The sequence below is a fragment of the Euleptes europaea genome, chromosome 11, assembly GCF_029931775.1.
Source record: "Euleptes europaea isolate rEulEur1 chromosome 11, rEulEur1.hap1, whole genome shotgun sequence".
Lineage (NCBI taxonomy): Eukaryota > Metazoa > Chordata > Lepidosauria > Squamata > Sphaerodactylidae > Euleptes > Euleptes europaea.
This window is the reverse complement of record NC_079322.1, coordinates 68,579,266-68,595,771: the sequence shown is the minus strand read 5'-3', so window position 1 is coordinate 68,595,771 and position 16,506 is coordinate 68,579,266. Positions and strand designations below refer to the sequence as shown.

The window sequence follows — 16,506 nt, the reverse complement described above, 5'->3', positions numbered from 1 at the left end:
CAGATTTTCTTTAAACTAAACATGGGTCAGAGCAACGTCAAATAAAATTAGTGAATAAGAATGCCTGCTTACTCACTGAAGAAACAGGACGGAAACTTTGCTACTAAACTATACCCATGAGAGATTTTCTGGAACATGTTCCTGAACTATTATCTGATGAAAGCAGAAAAGGCATTAAATGGTTTGGAGACAATGAAAACTTGAACCCTGCATTTTATTTCAACTCAACTTTAGTCATCACAACTAGCTTAACAAGAACCAAAAGGTCTATTTGGGGAAAACTCTTTGACCTTAGTTCAAAATTAATTAGATTTAAATGCTAATTTGAAAAAAAAATAGAATGACACACATTTATTCATTCTTAAATCTTATTTTAGCAATTTAAAAGAGATTATATACAAGACGGGAAGAAATGAAGCTTAAATTTCATTTAGCATCTGGATTACAGATTCCTATTAAACAAACCAGAGCTCATTATAAAATCAATATCAACTTAACCAGAGTGCCCCAAGAGAAATAGCAAAAAGGTCACTCCCAGAAATTCAAACAATTTTCCTGCTGGAAGAGCATGATTTTAATTACAGATACTATTAATTAGAACTGTCATAGCAAAGAGTATCCTCTTATCACAACTAAAAGTATGATTTCCCCCCTAGATCATTAGTTTGTATACATTCAGGGGAAAAAAAAAACCTGTGTTAATTGTAAATAACAACACCTTACATTATAAAGTCTTAGGTCAAATTTAACAAGGAAAACGGTTCACCAATTAGTTATTGTGGCTACATGCTTTTTATCACCAAAATTACCTTCAGTGAAAAGTCACCCTATTCTCACCTTTGATAATGCGTTCTCTCTACATTATGCCTTTACTTTAGATGGGATTCTCCTCCCTTAGAACTAGTATTAAAAGCTTTTCCTTTGAAAGGCTAATAACTTGGCACATATCTGAATTCATCACTCTCGTGGAAGATTTCGCCAGGCATGCAAAGTTTCCCACACAACTGTACACCCCTCCCAACGGGAGGAAATCACTTTTAAAAAGGTAACTTAAGGGTGAAAAAAAAATTAGAGGAAGAACAGTGGATTCATTTCTTTGAGGTTTTATAAACTCCAGTTTGCGTACATGAGGATGCATAAGCAAGTGCATTTGGTATTCAGAGAATACACTAACAAAAATAAAAACGAGCAGTTTTAGCTACAAATATTCACTAAACGTTTTATTATTTGAATACATAGATCATTGCTCCAAGAGCATGCTTAAGCATTTCAGAGCGTTCTGACAAAACTCAGGAAAATTCTACAGGGATGCTAAGAGTCATGAAACATGTCCAGTCATATAACATTTAATGCGTTAATATATAATATTTCCATTCACTAACAAAAATTGACCAAAATAGTTTTTAAAAAAAAATTATATTCCATAGCTTTCCAACAACAGCAAGAGACTCTGGAAATGGCTTCCCATATACAATTAACAATTTAAAACCAAGAAATAACATTTAAACCAACCAAAACACTATCACCAATAAGAAACAGCATAAAAACAGCATTGTCAAAGATCAAACACAAGATCTTAAGGTGACATAAGATGTTAGTGACATAAGTCTCTAGCGGTTAGCCGATGTTTCAGAAAACAGCATGGTCTTCACCTTTAAAAGGTTTTGAATTTATTGTAAACCGTCTATAATATTTCTATCTATTATTTGCTTGGCACAGGTCTGTTGCCTTTGTTCTCAGAGAATCAGGCCTTCTTTTAACTCCTCGAGCTCCTGCAAATTTATCAGCATTATATCCCACTTTATCTGAATAATGGGAGAAACTGACAACAGCTCAGGTCAAAGGTTCTTTTCATATCAGACCTCCAAGTAGTCAATGACTCAAAGCACGGAACACCTTCAGATAACTGCACGCCTCATAAATTGTAAAGATTTTTTAAAAAATATCTACGACGTAGTGACAGGTTCTAGATATTAATGTTATTTGTTTTCCAGAGGCAATGCAATTGCCAACCACTCCTTTTAACATTTCTAATTAGAGGCACATTTACAGCGAGCTACAAGAATAGACAAGATTAATAACTAGCAATAAAAAGCTGTTACAGTCTATCTGGGGAAATATTAATGGAGGGAGTCCAAGTAAGGCATTGTTTAAACAGAAAGGGGTGAAAACCCACCTTGGTTATGAATAAATAAAAGCAGCACTCCCTCGCATGTGCAGGACAATAAATAACACTTTTTAAGTGTCCAAGGAAAAGAAGAAACGGATGGGGTGGAGAAACCAGTCTCTTACCTGATAAGCGGCGGTCGCTTCCGACCCCGAATTGGAACCCAGGCTGGTCAGCTTCTCCTTCAGTTTGTGGTGTGAGCTGTGGCGGAGGCAGTAGATGACCCCGGAGGCCACAAGGATCCCAAAAATACAAGCGATGGAGAGGAGCGTTAATATGATGAATTTGGTGGCATCTTCTTCTTGTCCGGCGTGCTGGGGCAAAAACTGCAGCTTGCTTTTCTGTGTTTAAAAAAAATAGAAGAGAAATGCTCAAGCATTTGTTTTAAGGCAGAAATAAGATACAGTCCCTGTAACCCATCAGCAAAATTCTTCTCACCTAAGATGATATTAGGAGAAAGCACCACCATACCATGTTACTGCAAATCAAGCTTTCCCCGTCTTGTAGTTTTGCTGCTGCTTTCTACATTAGTTAAAATTCATTCTAATTCTGTGGAATGGGGTGCAACAGAAACACCCGTGCAAGCTAATACTAAACAGGTTTATTTCCAAATATGCCCTCCTACTTATCGCACTGGATGAATGCAAACAGGCAGCCCAATCTCACAGATGCTTATAAAGACCACAGAGTTCAATGACACTTTCTCCCAAGTAAGCACACTCAGCACTGCAACACTAAATAACTGGAGCAAAACAAATGAAAAGCTACCCAAGAATAAACAGATTTTCCCCCATTCAGTGTAAAGGTTCCTTATTAACACATACCTTTCCTCATTTCTAAAAAGCTACATAAACTGTCCAATAAGTCGCTGGAAATTGGTATGAGGGAAAAAACAACTTCCAATAAAAAAAATCACCAGCTTCAGATAGATAGATGTACTCTATTAAAGCTAAAGTTCTTCGCGACACTTTTTATGTAAAAAGTGAGAAATGAATTTCTTCTTCCTGGATAAAATCAGCCATCCTAAAAATTCTGTCCAGCTGGCTCCTCAAGAACTCCTGCTCTCTGTTCCCACTGTGTTTTTATTTCAATTATTAGGGGACAGAGTTTTCAAATGGGAAGGAGGGAATCCAGCAGGCTCCCCCGCCTCCGTGGATGGGGGGGGGGGGGGAAGCAAAACACAAGTTCAAATCCTTGATGGAAAAGGGGGGAAGAGAAGGAGGAGGGGGAATGAAAACGTTTCCAACCTCCTCGTTTTTTTGTCTGTTTGTTTGAAAGAGGTGCCTAATTTCGGTGCGCGCGCAGCGACGGCAAAGAAATCCTGGCGCGGCTTTCCACTCGTCTCCACGCGCTCCAAAAAAGTTGTCCCGTGATTTCCTCTCATTAGCTTCATTAGAAGCTGTATTAGCAACAATTAAAACCGCAGCCTGGCCGTGAAAGGCCCAGCCAGGCGGGCGCGCTCATTTGGCCCGCGCCTGCCAATTGCCCGGGCCATGCATGGCAACGCACGCCCGGGCCAATGAGCCAAGTCCTCGTGGCGCGCGGACACGGGAGCCGTGGCGCGCTCTCCGCCGCCTCCAGTCCTCCTGGCCGGTTCAGCCTCTCGTCTGGTTTCGGGGGGCTGGCTGGCTGGGGGGGGGGAGGACCCCCTTAGCCCCGCGAAGCCCTTCGCGCCGCCGCGTCCGGCCGCGCAAAGGGCGAGCCCGCCGGGAGCCTGCCCTCCGGCCACGCGGCATGGCTCGGCCCGGTTGCGCGCGGGAGCAAAGGAGCGAGGCTCGCCCGCCGGAGAGCAGGCGGCGACTGACTGCCTGCCTGCCTGCCTGCCCGCCCGGCCCGACTGCCGGCGAGGCGCGCGCGCCCTGCTCACTGGCTGGCCCCTCTCCGCAGGGCGGGGCTCCTCCCTTCTGCCAGCCGCGCGCGCCGCTGCCGCTTTCCCCGGGAAAGCGCGCGGCTCCCGCGGCCACCTCTCCCCCCCCCCAGCCGGGAAAGCGGAGCTCCCCCCGCCCCCAGCCGGCGGGAGGAGGAGGAGGAGCCTTCGCCCCATCGCCACCTGCCTGCCTGCCTGCCTGCCCTCCCTCCCCGCCACGCTTCAGCCTCCGGCAGCTGCCCTCGCCCCACCAACACCTGCCCCGCCCGGCCTCGAGGCCGCTCCGCCCCCCCTCCCCAGGGGACGCCTCGCTTCCCTGCAGGCTGCCGGGCGAGAGGGGCTGTGGCTCAGTGGCAGAGCCTCTGCTTGGCCTGCAGAGGGTCCCAGGTTCAACCCCCGGCATCTCCAGTTAAAGGGACCAGGCAAAGAGGTGATGGGAAAGACCTCTGCCGGAGACCCTGGAGATCTTAGGGGAGGTAGAGCATCTGCCTGGCATGCAGAAGGTCCCGGGTTCAATACCTGGCATCTCCACTTGAAAGGGACTAGGCAAGCAGGTGATGGGAAAGACCCTTCTCTGCCTGAGACCCTGGAGAGCCGCTGCCGGTCTGAGTAGACAGCACTGACTTGGATGGCCCAAGGGCCTGATTCAGTAGAAGGCAGCTTCATGTGTTCGTGTGCCTCCCCCGCGCGCGCAGCTCGGCCCCGGTGCGCCTGGGGAGGCGTGCCTAAGGCGAGGCCTTCGCCTTCCTTTATGACTAGGGCCCGGGGGCTTCGGCGGGCCCTAAGGCTCCCCAGACCGGCTGCGCCCTCGAGCCCTTGGGCAGAAGGCGCGTGGCCGTCGCCTTCCCCGGCACGGAAGCCAGCCCCGGAGCGCCGCTTTCCCGCGCGAAAGGCCGAGAGAGGGGGCTGGGCGCCGGCGAGGGGCGAAGCGCTCGCGAGCCGGCGCGGTTTCCCGGGCCGCGCGGGAGGAGCCGCTGGCCAAGGAGCGCCCCGCAGGGCGACCCGGGAACGAACCCACGCAGTGCGGGGAGCGCAGGGGCTGCCATGCCCTGGCTCTCCCACGTGCAGGGGAAGGGCTGCGGCTCAGTGCTTGGCCTGCAGAAGGTCCCGGGTTCAGTCCCCGGCATCTCCAGTTCAAGGGACCAGGCAAGTCGGGGATGGGAAAGACCTCTGCCGGAGACCCTGGAGGGCTGCTGCTGGTCTGAGAAGCTAATACTGACTTTGATGGACCAAGGGTCTGATTCAGCAGAAGGCAGCTTCGTGTGTGGGTCCCCTTTTCAGTGGGTTGCCCGCATGCCTGGAGAGGAGCCTGCCCCCCGTCTCTAGCGCCCGCGCCCTTCCTGGGGGTGAGGCTCCATGAATTCCCCCCTGCCCGCCGAAAGGCGACCGAGTAGGTAACCCTCCGCCCTCATTCGGCCCGCAGGGTCCCCCCCTCTCCCGCCCTCTGGAGGGGGAAAGATCGCCATCTGCATCTCAATAGGGCCGCTTGACAAATGATCTCACCCCTGCCTGGAGACCGGGCCTCGACCGCCGCCCGGCCCAGCCGCCCCTGCGCTGGAGGGCTCTTCATTGGACGCACCCCCGGGACAGAAGGAGCGGCTGCCAGCCCGCCCGACCCAACCTCGACGCTCAACGCTCGCCTAGGCAGGCCAGCTGCTGCCCAAACACACACACACACACACACACCTTCCGCGAGCAGCTCGGGACCCCCGCGCACGCCTGCCCAAGAGAAGCTCTGCGCTCACACGCACAAGCATCCTCCGAACCACCCTGGCCGGGTCTTGATTCCTTGGTGCTGCGCGGGGCGGGGGGGCTCCGAGCCCTTGACACAGCGAAGGACTGGCTTAAGAGATGCCCGCTGAACGCTGTGACCTTTGTCAATGCGCACAGAAGATGTATTCGGCTGCAGACACACGAACACATGAAGGCTGCCTTCTACTGAATCAGACCCTTGGTCCATGGAAGTCAGTATTGTCTACTCAGACCGGCAGCAGCTCTCCAGGGTCTCAGACAAAATAAAGGGGCAGCCGGATCCTAAGAGGTGGTTGTTTTTAACTCCGAGGCCAGCGAGCTTCCCGACCTTCTCTACACTTTCAGTGACGGCAACTAGAAAGCGAACGGTAGCATCCTAAGGAGGGTTACTCAGAACCCTACTCGAGTTTATTCAATGGGTCTTACCCCCAGCCTCGAACATACCACTGTGAGTGACTTAATGTAAGCAGGACGGGGTTATTAACTGGCAGTTGCAGAATCCTGTCCCAGGCAACCCAGCAGCGAAAGCTGTTAATGGCATTAGTCAAATCTCTTTCTCCGGGCCTCAGTTCTCCATCTGCTTGCTGGGCCCAATATTACCAGGTGGACGTGAGGAATGAAAAGGGCGGAAAGCAAAGGTAGCTTGGATCCATTGGTGGAGCAGAAGATCTATCAATGGCTACTGGCTGACTACAGGAAAGAGGCAGCCAAACCGTACTAGAGGAAGCCAAACCATATACCAGGCGGCAGCATGGGGGGGGGGAATCCCTGTCCTCTACATGCCCTGTTCCTTGACGCTCCAGGACTATCAGTTGGCCACTGCAGAACGGGTTGCAGGACTAGGTCGGGAGGTGGTGTGATCCGCTGGATCATCTCTTGGGCTCTTATGAAGTCGCTGTGCAAAGCACCCGTTATAAGGAGCCCGCTGAGATCAAGAGTGATCGCTCCCTTTCCACGGCCCTGCCCTCGCAGGATCCTCAGCGATGTACAAAACAAAACGGGTTCTACTTCGCCCTTTGGGCTAGGAAAAAGAAAACCAGGAGGAAATGTACAGTTGGAAGAGATTGCCATGAAGGGCAGTAGAATAAAGTGCTGTCAAAGTGTCAGATTCTAGGACTCCGTTGCCTCTCAGGGATCATCAACTTTACTCCAGACGTGCCCTCGCTGACACAAAGGCACCAAACAAAAAGCAGAAAACAGTTAGATCAGGAGCTGAATGCATGTCTTTTCCATCGCAAATCACTCTTCTCCTCCTGAGGTCTGCGGGCTGGCGCCGGTATTGTTTGTAAACAGCTTTAATTTGTATTGCACTGTCCCTCTCGCCAGAGCGGGCTGCCCGTCCGGATGGGGGTTTCAAACTGCCACCCGGATAAACAGTTCAAGGTTGAAAAATGAGGCCATCATAAGTCACTGCAGGGCGTCCAATCGCCGCTGCCAGCGCACCACTGTGGATCGCCTGCTGGAAGTCTGAAGCTGCTTCCAAAAGAAAGGGGATCTTCCAAAGTTAACCATGGGGGGGGCAGAAGTGGGACTGGGGAGGAGTTACCATCTTCAGCCACGTTTGCTTTAGGATTGGGAAAGTCTGCTAGGCAAGGAAACGTTGCTTGAGCCCTTGATGCGGCAGGAGCTGGAGGCCGAAGCTGGCTAGGGAGGGAGTGGGGACGGATCCCAGTTGCGCATCCTGAAGAGGGCGAAATCCACAGCGGAAAGGAAGAGGGAGAAATCCATTCTCTGCCGAATGGATCGCCAAGCACGCCGAGCAGTTTTGGTGTGTGCGTGCAATCCAGTTCTGCCTGCGTGCAAAGCTACCTTCTCGCTCTTCCACGCACAGGGTTTTTTTTTTAATGAAACAAAAACCGCGACAGGACAGGGCTCACTCTTGGCGTATCCTCGCCAGCCCTCCTGGGTGCAATGGGGGGTGGGGGGAAGCACCGCACACGCACAACCGTGAAGATGGAAAACGCGCGGCGCTCTCGAAAGCCTCGGCTTCGTTAGAGCGCCGGACTGCGGCTCGGGCGAGTCGGGTTCGAATCTACCCACCACCCCAAAGGTCACGGCCTCTGGCTCAGCCTAAACAACCTTACGGGGTTGTTGGGAGGACAGAGGGGGCGGAGCAGAAACACAGGAGCTCCTGGGAGGAAAGGTCGGGCTTGGGCACACCGAAAAGGGCCCTAGGGAGGTGCCGCAGGGCAGCGGCCTCTCCGTGCATCTTCCTTTGCAGCCGGAGGTGTGGCTGCCCGGGGGTCCCGTCCAGCTTTTCCACGCTAGGACGACCCAGGCAGGCGGGGGGGGGGGGGGGTCGGGCGCCCGGGTCTACTTCGCGCGGAAAGGCGACTCCGGGAAGGGCCGCGCAAAGGCCAGAAGCGAGCCTCCAGCACCAGCCTCCCCACGGCCTCTCAAACCCTCCGCGCTTCCCAGGACCGGGGCGGTTAACGGAGCAAGTGGCCAAGCAGGGGGGCTCTGAGCAGCGGGGGGGGCTGGTCCCGTCGATCCGGGTCGCATCCTGCCAGGGAAGGCTCCACGCCTCGGTGGGGCGCGGTCAAGTTTCCCCTCCAGCACGGCTGACACCTCCCCCCCCACCCCAAAAAAAAGGTTTCCAAGCCAAATCCTGGCAAGGCCTCCGGCTGGGGCACCCCGTCTCGCAAACACCGGGCGCATTTGTATTGCCCCCCCCCCCATGCACCGGCTTCTGAGTACAGCTCCGCCTCCCCAGTAGAGCCTGCCACCCCAGGGGGAGGGAGAAGGGGCCCTTGACTCCCGGTGCCTCCTTCGCAGAAGCCTTCCCCGCTAACCCGGGGTTAATCAGAGGCGCCCTTGCCTGGAACTTGGGGTGCCAGAGGCTCTTGCAATATGCATGCATTTGGCATTTGCAGCTGTGTGTCCTTTAAAGCATAACATCCCCTTCCCACATGGCTGGCGCAGGTTGGGAGGATGGGGGGGACCACAATCTGTTGCACTACGAGGGGGAGGGGGCCCAGGGGCGCTCCTTTCAACCTCCGGGCCTAACAAATCTGTGGCAGGGCTTGTCAAGTCATCCTGGTGCCAAGGGGGACTCGCCTCCCGGCCCATCTGGGCAGCTGCTCAATGCTGATCCTCAAGCACCTATGCATGCACTTTACAGCTCTCCGCCTCCCCCCCCCCCCGCCACAAGTCCAGGTTAGGAGATGGTAGTAGGTTCCTGCCAACACAATGTCCAAACACAACATCCCTACCCTGCATACCAGGACAGAAACTCGGGACTTCTTGCAGTGTACGTTTCAGTCAAAAAACAATCCCTTCTAATGGCATCATTTTCTGCCAGGCAACAAGGGAGGGATTGAGCACCTGGAGATATTCCCCCTCCTCCCCCAGCACCTCACTGCTCCCTTCCAAAAACCGTGTCCAAGATTGACTTCCACAAGGGCAGGTCTGCAGGAGCAAATAAAAAATTACCGATCTCGTATATTAAAAAAGCAAGGTGTGATCTTCTCATCCACCTCCTCTGTACTCCCCTGGGTTGTTCTCCCCCTCCCACTTCCTCGGGAGCAAAGCCAAGGGACCTCAGAGAGGTCTCCTTTAGGAGGAACTGTGTGGATGACTGCAGTCCTCGCTGTCCCCACAAGCATCACCTTGCAAGCCAAAGCAACAAATGGTGGATAAAATCGAACAGGCCTCCCCCCCACCACACACAGAGAGTTGGAACAACTCTGGAAAAATTGATTATATTATGGATACAAGATGTTGATTTCACCTTTCACAAGGATCAGGGTTAAATAACATTTCTCCTCCTATTTAAAAACTAAAAAATAGACAATGCTGTTCTAAGCAAGCGAACTTTATTAATGAAAATGCTGCTCGGTGGAGGATGATAGAATTTCAGCCTTCAGACTTCAAAAGCCATTGCCAGGTTGAGATAAGGACACTCTTGGTTGGCAGTTACCGTAGGCTGCCTTTCTACTTCTGTCAAGAAAGTATTTCCATATTTTCCCCCTCAAAAATTACTTGGCAGTAGAATTTAACGGAACGTATTGCATCAGAAGGGGTTTTCACAATTTTTTGATAATTCTCTGTTGATTTATTCTTTACAATAGATTTGAACACAAATGACAATGAGAACTAGGAATCACAGTAAGCAGAGGTATAAAAACTTTAGAATATGATTTATCTTAAAATGTGACAGCTCTTAAAAAAAACTACCCTAATGGTATTTTTAATTTAAAATACACTCCAGAACCTAATAAATGGGAGAAGTCAGGCAGAAATAATCATGTATTAATTCGCTGCATTACAAAATCTTTTCAGAAGCTATTATCAGAGCAAGAGGCATTGTGGCTGCGACTCAGGGTGGGAGAAATCCTTTGTGCAACTGAAAGCTATTGTTCCACTGTGCTGATGAAATTGTACTTGCAAATCTGCCATTCAAGGAGGCCCCCAAAAAAGAGAAGGGGAAAAAATGTCCCAAGCAGAAGAAAAGGAATGACAAGAAAATAATTATTCTTGACTATAAACTCATATTAATATACATACAGCCTCAGCCAGATTTTTTTAAAAAAATCTTTTTTAGTAAACTGACATTAAAGAACAGAAGCTTAGACATTATCTATAGGATTATTATTAATAACAATAATTTAACATCTAAGCACACTGTTCAGGGAGTTTCTGCCAGAAACAATGAGGCTTACTTATTAAGATCACATTTTAGATTGGGCTAAATGAAGATAAATGCCTATGCCTTAAATTAACAACAATCTTTTAGAAAAGTATGTAAAAGGTCAACTAGTTTGAGACACAGAACATTCTCCTTGGGATGGAAAGAAGTGCAGGATAAATACGTCTACTTCATTTTTTAACAGCTTATGAAAGATACGCAAAATCATCCTTACAGTAAATACAAGGAAAACTGAGCTGTTAATTGTTTGGGCTCCTGCTCTTTACATTAGATGTACATCAGCATCTCCTATGCACATTTTCATTTGGAAGGAAATTTAACCCGTTCACTCCCAAGAACAGCATCTAACTAGTTGGACTGACAAGCAGATGTGTTTAGGACAGGTAGTGAGCAGGGCCGGCTAGTTTGGACCTTACTTAAATATACAGGTCAAGATTCAAGTCCAGTAGAACTTTAAAGACCAACAAACAAGATTTCCAGGGTAAATGCTTTTGAGAGCCAAAGCTCCCTTCATTTGAGACGGATAATTCATCAGATAAATACAAAGGTATCCTTGTTTGTTTATTAGCTGCCACATTCCCAAACGCGGGAAGAAAGGGTTTTTTTTTGTTTTGTTTCGATGCATTTCAGATGGGACGATTCTTTAGCACTGGTGTAGGGAGGGAGAGAGCATCCTTATAGCTTTTGCCCTCCTTCCATTCCTCCAACACTGCTTCAGAATTACTTTTAGCAGATGTCAGTTCACCACCTGAAACAAGGTCAATTTAACGCTTTTACTTGGAGAGGGAAAGAGGCAGGCTGCAACTGGATGGGAAGGTCCTTCCCCCCCTTTTTGAGACTATCCAAGGATTGGAAAGATTAGACAAAATCGACACACACAAAAGGCAGATGGATTTCTGGGAACTCTAGCTTATTCAAATCACTGAGAAAGGTCATGGTGAGGGCCACAGACCTATTCATTTGGAGGGGCACAATGATCCTTCCTCAACCTTCAACCCCACAAAGCACTTGGGGGGGGGGCTTCTCTATCTTTGAGAAGGATTAATATCCCCCAACAATGAAGGAATCGAACCCAAGGATTCAGCCAAGTTTCAAAGATTCTGGGATCAATGGGAGCTGCTTTCCTCTCGGTTCCTGAAGGTAAATACTATTGTTTAACAAGAGAAAAGGGGAAGCGGGAAACCAAAGCTAGTCTTGATAGGGAACTGCATCTTGTTAGACAATGAGATGCTAAAATGTTAACAGTTGCCCAGAGGTTTAAGAGAAAGTTAGAACGGAAGAGTGGCGTGTGCATAACAGTACTGTGTCAAGAAGAAACTGAGGAGTCTGTTATACTCCTCGGGGAAAAAAGATGAGAAAAACGGGGGGGGGGAGCATAAAAATGACCGGCATACATGCATGTGGGCAAACTCTCAAGCGACTCCATGATGCATTTCAGCCTTTGATTTCAGGTGAAGTTTCGTACATTTCGACAAGTCCAGATCCGTTAAACCCCCCACATTTCTTCTTCACCGGTATCTGGTCCTCTAGCTGCTCCATGTAGCTTCTCAGAACAGGAGACATCTTTCAACACACCAACTGCTACATTTTACTATTAAGTGCATGGAGCCACTTTAATATTTCTCAAAATTAAAAAAAAATTAGAAATCTACATTAAGAGAGTTCACTCTCTCACACTGCATGTACATGCATACGTGTTTCCCAATATGTATAGGCTGTGTGTGTGCTCTTATTAATAATATATGTGATTTGAAAGTGTGTGTGCATACACCCAGTAATGCTTCTCATGATTATATGTATACATGTTGCATGTACAGATTAACACTAACACACAAGGTACTCCTGACGTCTACTGTCATTGTTTTCTGTCATCCTGTCAATACCGCAATTGCCTAAATACGCCTCTCACTCTTCAGATCTCTATTGACAAGCAATTTTTTTCCCAGTTTAAAAATATCTCACATTTCGTGAGCCTGCCATAAAAGGAAGCGAGCAGATGAAAGAGGGTGGGTTTTTTTTTGGGGGGGGGGGTGCGTTTAAGCTATAAGCACAAGATAGAAGGCACGGCTGCCTATTTAAACCCCCGGCGTCTCTAAATAGTCTGCCATTATTTGTGCATTACACATTGCCAGCGTAAAGACGGCACGACTCGGAATGCAAATCAGCCCCGGCAGGCGCCTCGTCGCGAGAGGAAAGGCTGCGAGTGGGCGAGCGTGGAGACGGAGCCACGGCCGTGTAGAGGAGCCCTTGCTCGCAGCTCCCGTTCGGCTCCCCCCATACGTCAGCGGCTAAACGGAAGAGGCTATAAAAGGAAGGAGAGGATGGCCCAACTTGGCTTGCCATCTTGCCAGCGAGGGCACATGAAGAACACATGAAGCTGCCTTCTACTGAATCAGACCCTTGGTCCATCCAAGTCAGTATTGCCTACTCAGACTGGCAGCAGCTCTCCAGGGTCTCAGGCAGAGAAAGGTCTTTCACATCACCTGCTTGCTTAGTCCCTTTAACTAGATACCTGGAGTAGTAGAAAAGGGCAAGAGTCCAGTCGCACCTTAAAGACTAACAAAAATATTTTCTGGCAGGGTATGAGCTTTCGTGAGCCACAGCGTGGCTCACGAAAGCTCACACCCTGCCAGAAAATATTTTTGTTAGTCTTTAAGGTGCGACTGGACTCTTGCCCTTTTCTACTACTGCAGACAGACTAACACGGCTACCCACTGTAGAGATACCTGGGACCTTCTGCATGCCAAGCGGATGCTCTACCACTGAGCCACGGCCCCTTTCCCACAGCCTAAACAAGGCGCTTTCGATGCACTTTGAAGGAGGGTTTTTACCGTGTGAACAGGCAAAATCCGCTTGCAAACGATTTCATGTCACCGAGGTGGGCCAAAGAGCAGAGCGAACCCCCCCTCGAAGCAGGAGCGTCCACACTGGCGGAGAGAAAAAGCGGCAGCCTCGGGGGGGAATTGCCTCCCCCCCCAAGCGCCCAGAACACGGGTCGGAGCCGCTGCAGACGACGCCTCGGCCCCACAGAGCAGGGCGAGCGCCCAAGCCCCGAAGGAGGCGTGCAGAGTCAAGGCGCCCCCCCCCTTCAAAAAAACCCAAGCACGACCCCCCGCCCCTCCCGCCCCCCACGAGAGAGGGGCCATTGATGCCTGGGGGGGTTGGCCTTGGATTTGCCGCTCTCTAGATGCACATTTCCCCCCATCCAAATCCTCAAAAACTCTGAACGGGAGCTTGTTTTTTGAGTTTTGAGGATCCGGAAGGGGAAAATGCGCACTTAAGAGACCAGCAAATGCCATGCACACTTACGCCTGGGAGTTTTTGCCTTGGATTTGCCGCTCTCTAAATGCACGTTTCCCCCCATCCCAATTCTCACAACTATGCATGGGGGGGGGGCTTATTGCTGGGTTTGGAGAATTTGCACGGGGGCCACGTGCATCTAGACAGCGGCAAACCCGAGGCCAAACCACCCGGGCGCGTATGGCCGGGGAGAGCGAGAGCCGGCCCTGGGCGGAACGCGCCGTCCAGCAAGATGCCTCTGGGGGGAGCCAGCAAACCAGCTGGGGGGGGGGCAGAATTCCCCGGGCGCTGAGTCTGGGGGGGCCGCCGCGAAGAAGGCCCCGGGCGCGTGCCCGAAAGGAGGCCAGCCAAGGCCGCCGCCGCGCCTCTGAGCCTGTGCAGAGCGCCACGGTGCAGAGCGGCCCCCCCATCTTGCACCCCCACCCATCTTGCACCCCCACCCATCTTGCACCCCCACCCCCTTACCTGCTGCCATGCCGCCGCCGCCGCCTGCAGCGCTCCAAGCTGGCCGCCCCGGGACCTCCGCCCGCCGTCGTCTCCTCCGCCTCGGCCCCCTCCGGCCGCGCCCCCCGGCCTCGTCGAGCCGCCGCTCGGGCCCGCCTTTATATGGGGCCGCGCGCAGGCCCCGGCCGGTGGCGGCGGCGGAGCACATGGCCCAGCCAGCCGTTGCCACGGCGACGGCGCCCTCCACACGTCGCGCCGTCAGCCATTGGCTGCCGAGGCCGGGACTCCGCCGCCAGCCGCCGGCAGGCGCGAGAGGCGCTGAATGGACGGCGCCCCTGTCAGTCAGGAGGGGAGCGGGGGCGGGAAGAAAGCGGGTTCTCCGGCCAGCCGCCGCCCGCCTTGACATACACACAGCCCCCCCCCCCCCCCAGCATTTGGGTGCTGAAGGGGGAACAATGGGGGAAGGGCGCTGGGCTCTCCCCCTTTACAAAAAGAAAAGGTTAATGCAGTTTTTTCCCCTAAAAGCCCACTATTTGCATGAAGATAATTCACAGTGGGTCGCCGTGTTAGTCTGTCCGCGGTAGTAGAAAAGGGCCAGAGTCCAGTCGCACCTTAAAGACCAACAAGAATATTTTCTGGTAGGGTAGGAGCTTTCGTGAGCCACAGCTTACGAATTTCTGGTAGGGTGTGAGCTTTCGTAAGCTGCAGCTCATACCCTGCCAGAAAATATTTTTGTTAGTCTTTAAGGTGCTACTGGACTCTTGCCCTTTTCTATTTGCATGAAAATATAGCATGAAAATATAGCCTTTTCTATTTGCATGAAAATATAGCATTAAAAAAATGCCCGCGTCCCCCTTTCGTAAGAAAGCTCATACCCTGCCAGAAAATATTTTTGTTAGTCTTTAAGGTGCTTGCCCTTTTCTATTTGCATGAAAATATAGCATTAAAAAAATGTCCGCGTCCCCCTGTTCTTCTAACAAGGAGTTTTCCTCAAAAGAGGGAGGAGGAATTAAGCAGGCGTTCAAGCCAACGGCTTCACGTCATGTACTGACGTGGCTTCGCTTGGATCAAACCCCTTCATCTCCTGGAGATGATTTTTTTTTTTTTAAGGCTGTCAGAAATAAGCTTTGCTGCCACTGCAGTAAGATCTCCTGTTTGGGAAAACTGTTCCGTACTATTAAATCGGTTTTTGAGCGAGAAGGAATCCACCTAGTTTTATTACCGAGCTGGGGCCTGTTAAATCATCCCAGAGGGCAAAATTAATTTCATTAGCCTTGGGAAAGCCGTTCAGTTGTGAAGGAACACTACTATATAACGGATTTGGCAAATATCCTCCGCTGAGAGTCATATTCTCAACCCTCCAAGTGGGTCACCGTGGGCATCCCCTCTCTGGTCTCAACGTGTGATGCTCCTTGAGCCCAGGACTCCCAACTCTGCTCCGACGGCAGCTCTTCTGCTAGCTGAGATCCATGCCAAAGGTTGAATCTGGGATGGGGGGCAAGGAGCTTCGGCTTCATCCTCAAATTTTAACTATCAGTTGCCCCCCCGAAACAATCTGCAGCCCCTTCCATTCATTCCCTCAAGAATAAGAAGAAGAGTTGGTTTTTATATGCCGACTTTGGCTGTTACCACACTAGGTATTCCCAGCGATGTATCAAGAGTTTGGAAATGTTATAAAAAACATCGCTTTAAAAGGGTTTTTGGATGCCACGGCTAAAAAATGGTTGGAAGACGTCTTCACAGCTAAAGGGGCCAAACAAAGTGCGAACAGTATTTTTTATAACAGTTTCAAACTCTTAACACATCGGTGGGAATACATAGAAAGTATGAACAGTATTTTTTATAACATTTCCAAACTCTTAATACATCGCTGGGAATACCTAGTGCAGTAACAGCCTTTCTCTACTTTTTAAGGAAGAATCAAACCGGCTTACAATCAGTCTCCTTCCCTTCCTCTCCCCACAATAGGCACCTTGTGAGGTAGGTGAGGCTGAGAGAGTCCCGAGAGAGCTGTGACTAGCCCAAGGTCACCCAGCAGGCTTCATGAGGAGGAACTGGGAAACAAACCTGGTTCATCAGATTAGAGTCCGCCACGCATATGGAGGAGTGGGGAATCAAACCCGGTTCATCAGATCAGAGTCCACCACTCTTAACTACTACACCACACTGGCTCTCAGCTAGTTGTCAGTGGGGGGAGGGGTGAACTTCCCAAATATTACATACAGGGGCAGTCGAGGTGGTTTTGGGGGCCTGGGCAAAAGTCCAGCATGCGGCCAAGCAAGAGATTACCCTTGCCCAGTGCGAAGTGGGCTGGAGCAAGTGACGGCA

General features: G+C 50.7%; 1 protein-coding gene across 1 annotated transcript in view; it reads right to left on the bottom strand.

Annotated features, from left to right (window-relative positions):
* PTPRN2 (protein tyrosine phosphatase receptor type N2) overlaps window positions 1-16,506 on the bottom strand; it is a 674,076-nt gene that overhangs the window by 130,918 nt on the left and 526,652 nt on the right. The window contains exon 13 of the mRNA XM_056857125.1: window positions 2,293-2,508. Coding sequence (XP_056713103.1) covers window positions 2,293-2,508 — 216 coding nt within the window. The remainder of the gene's footprint in view (window positions 1-2,292; window positions 2,509-16,506) is intronic.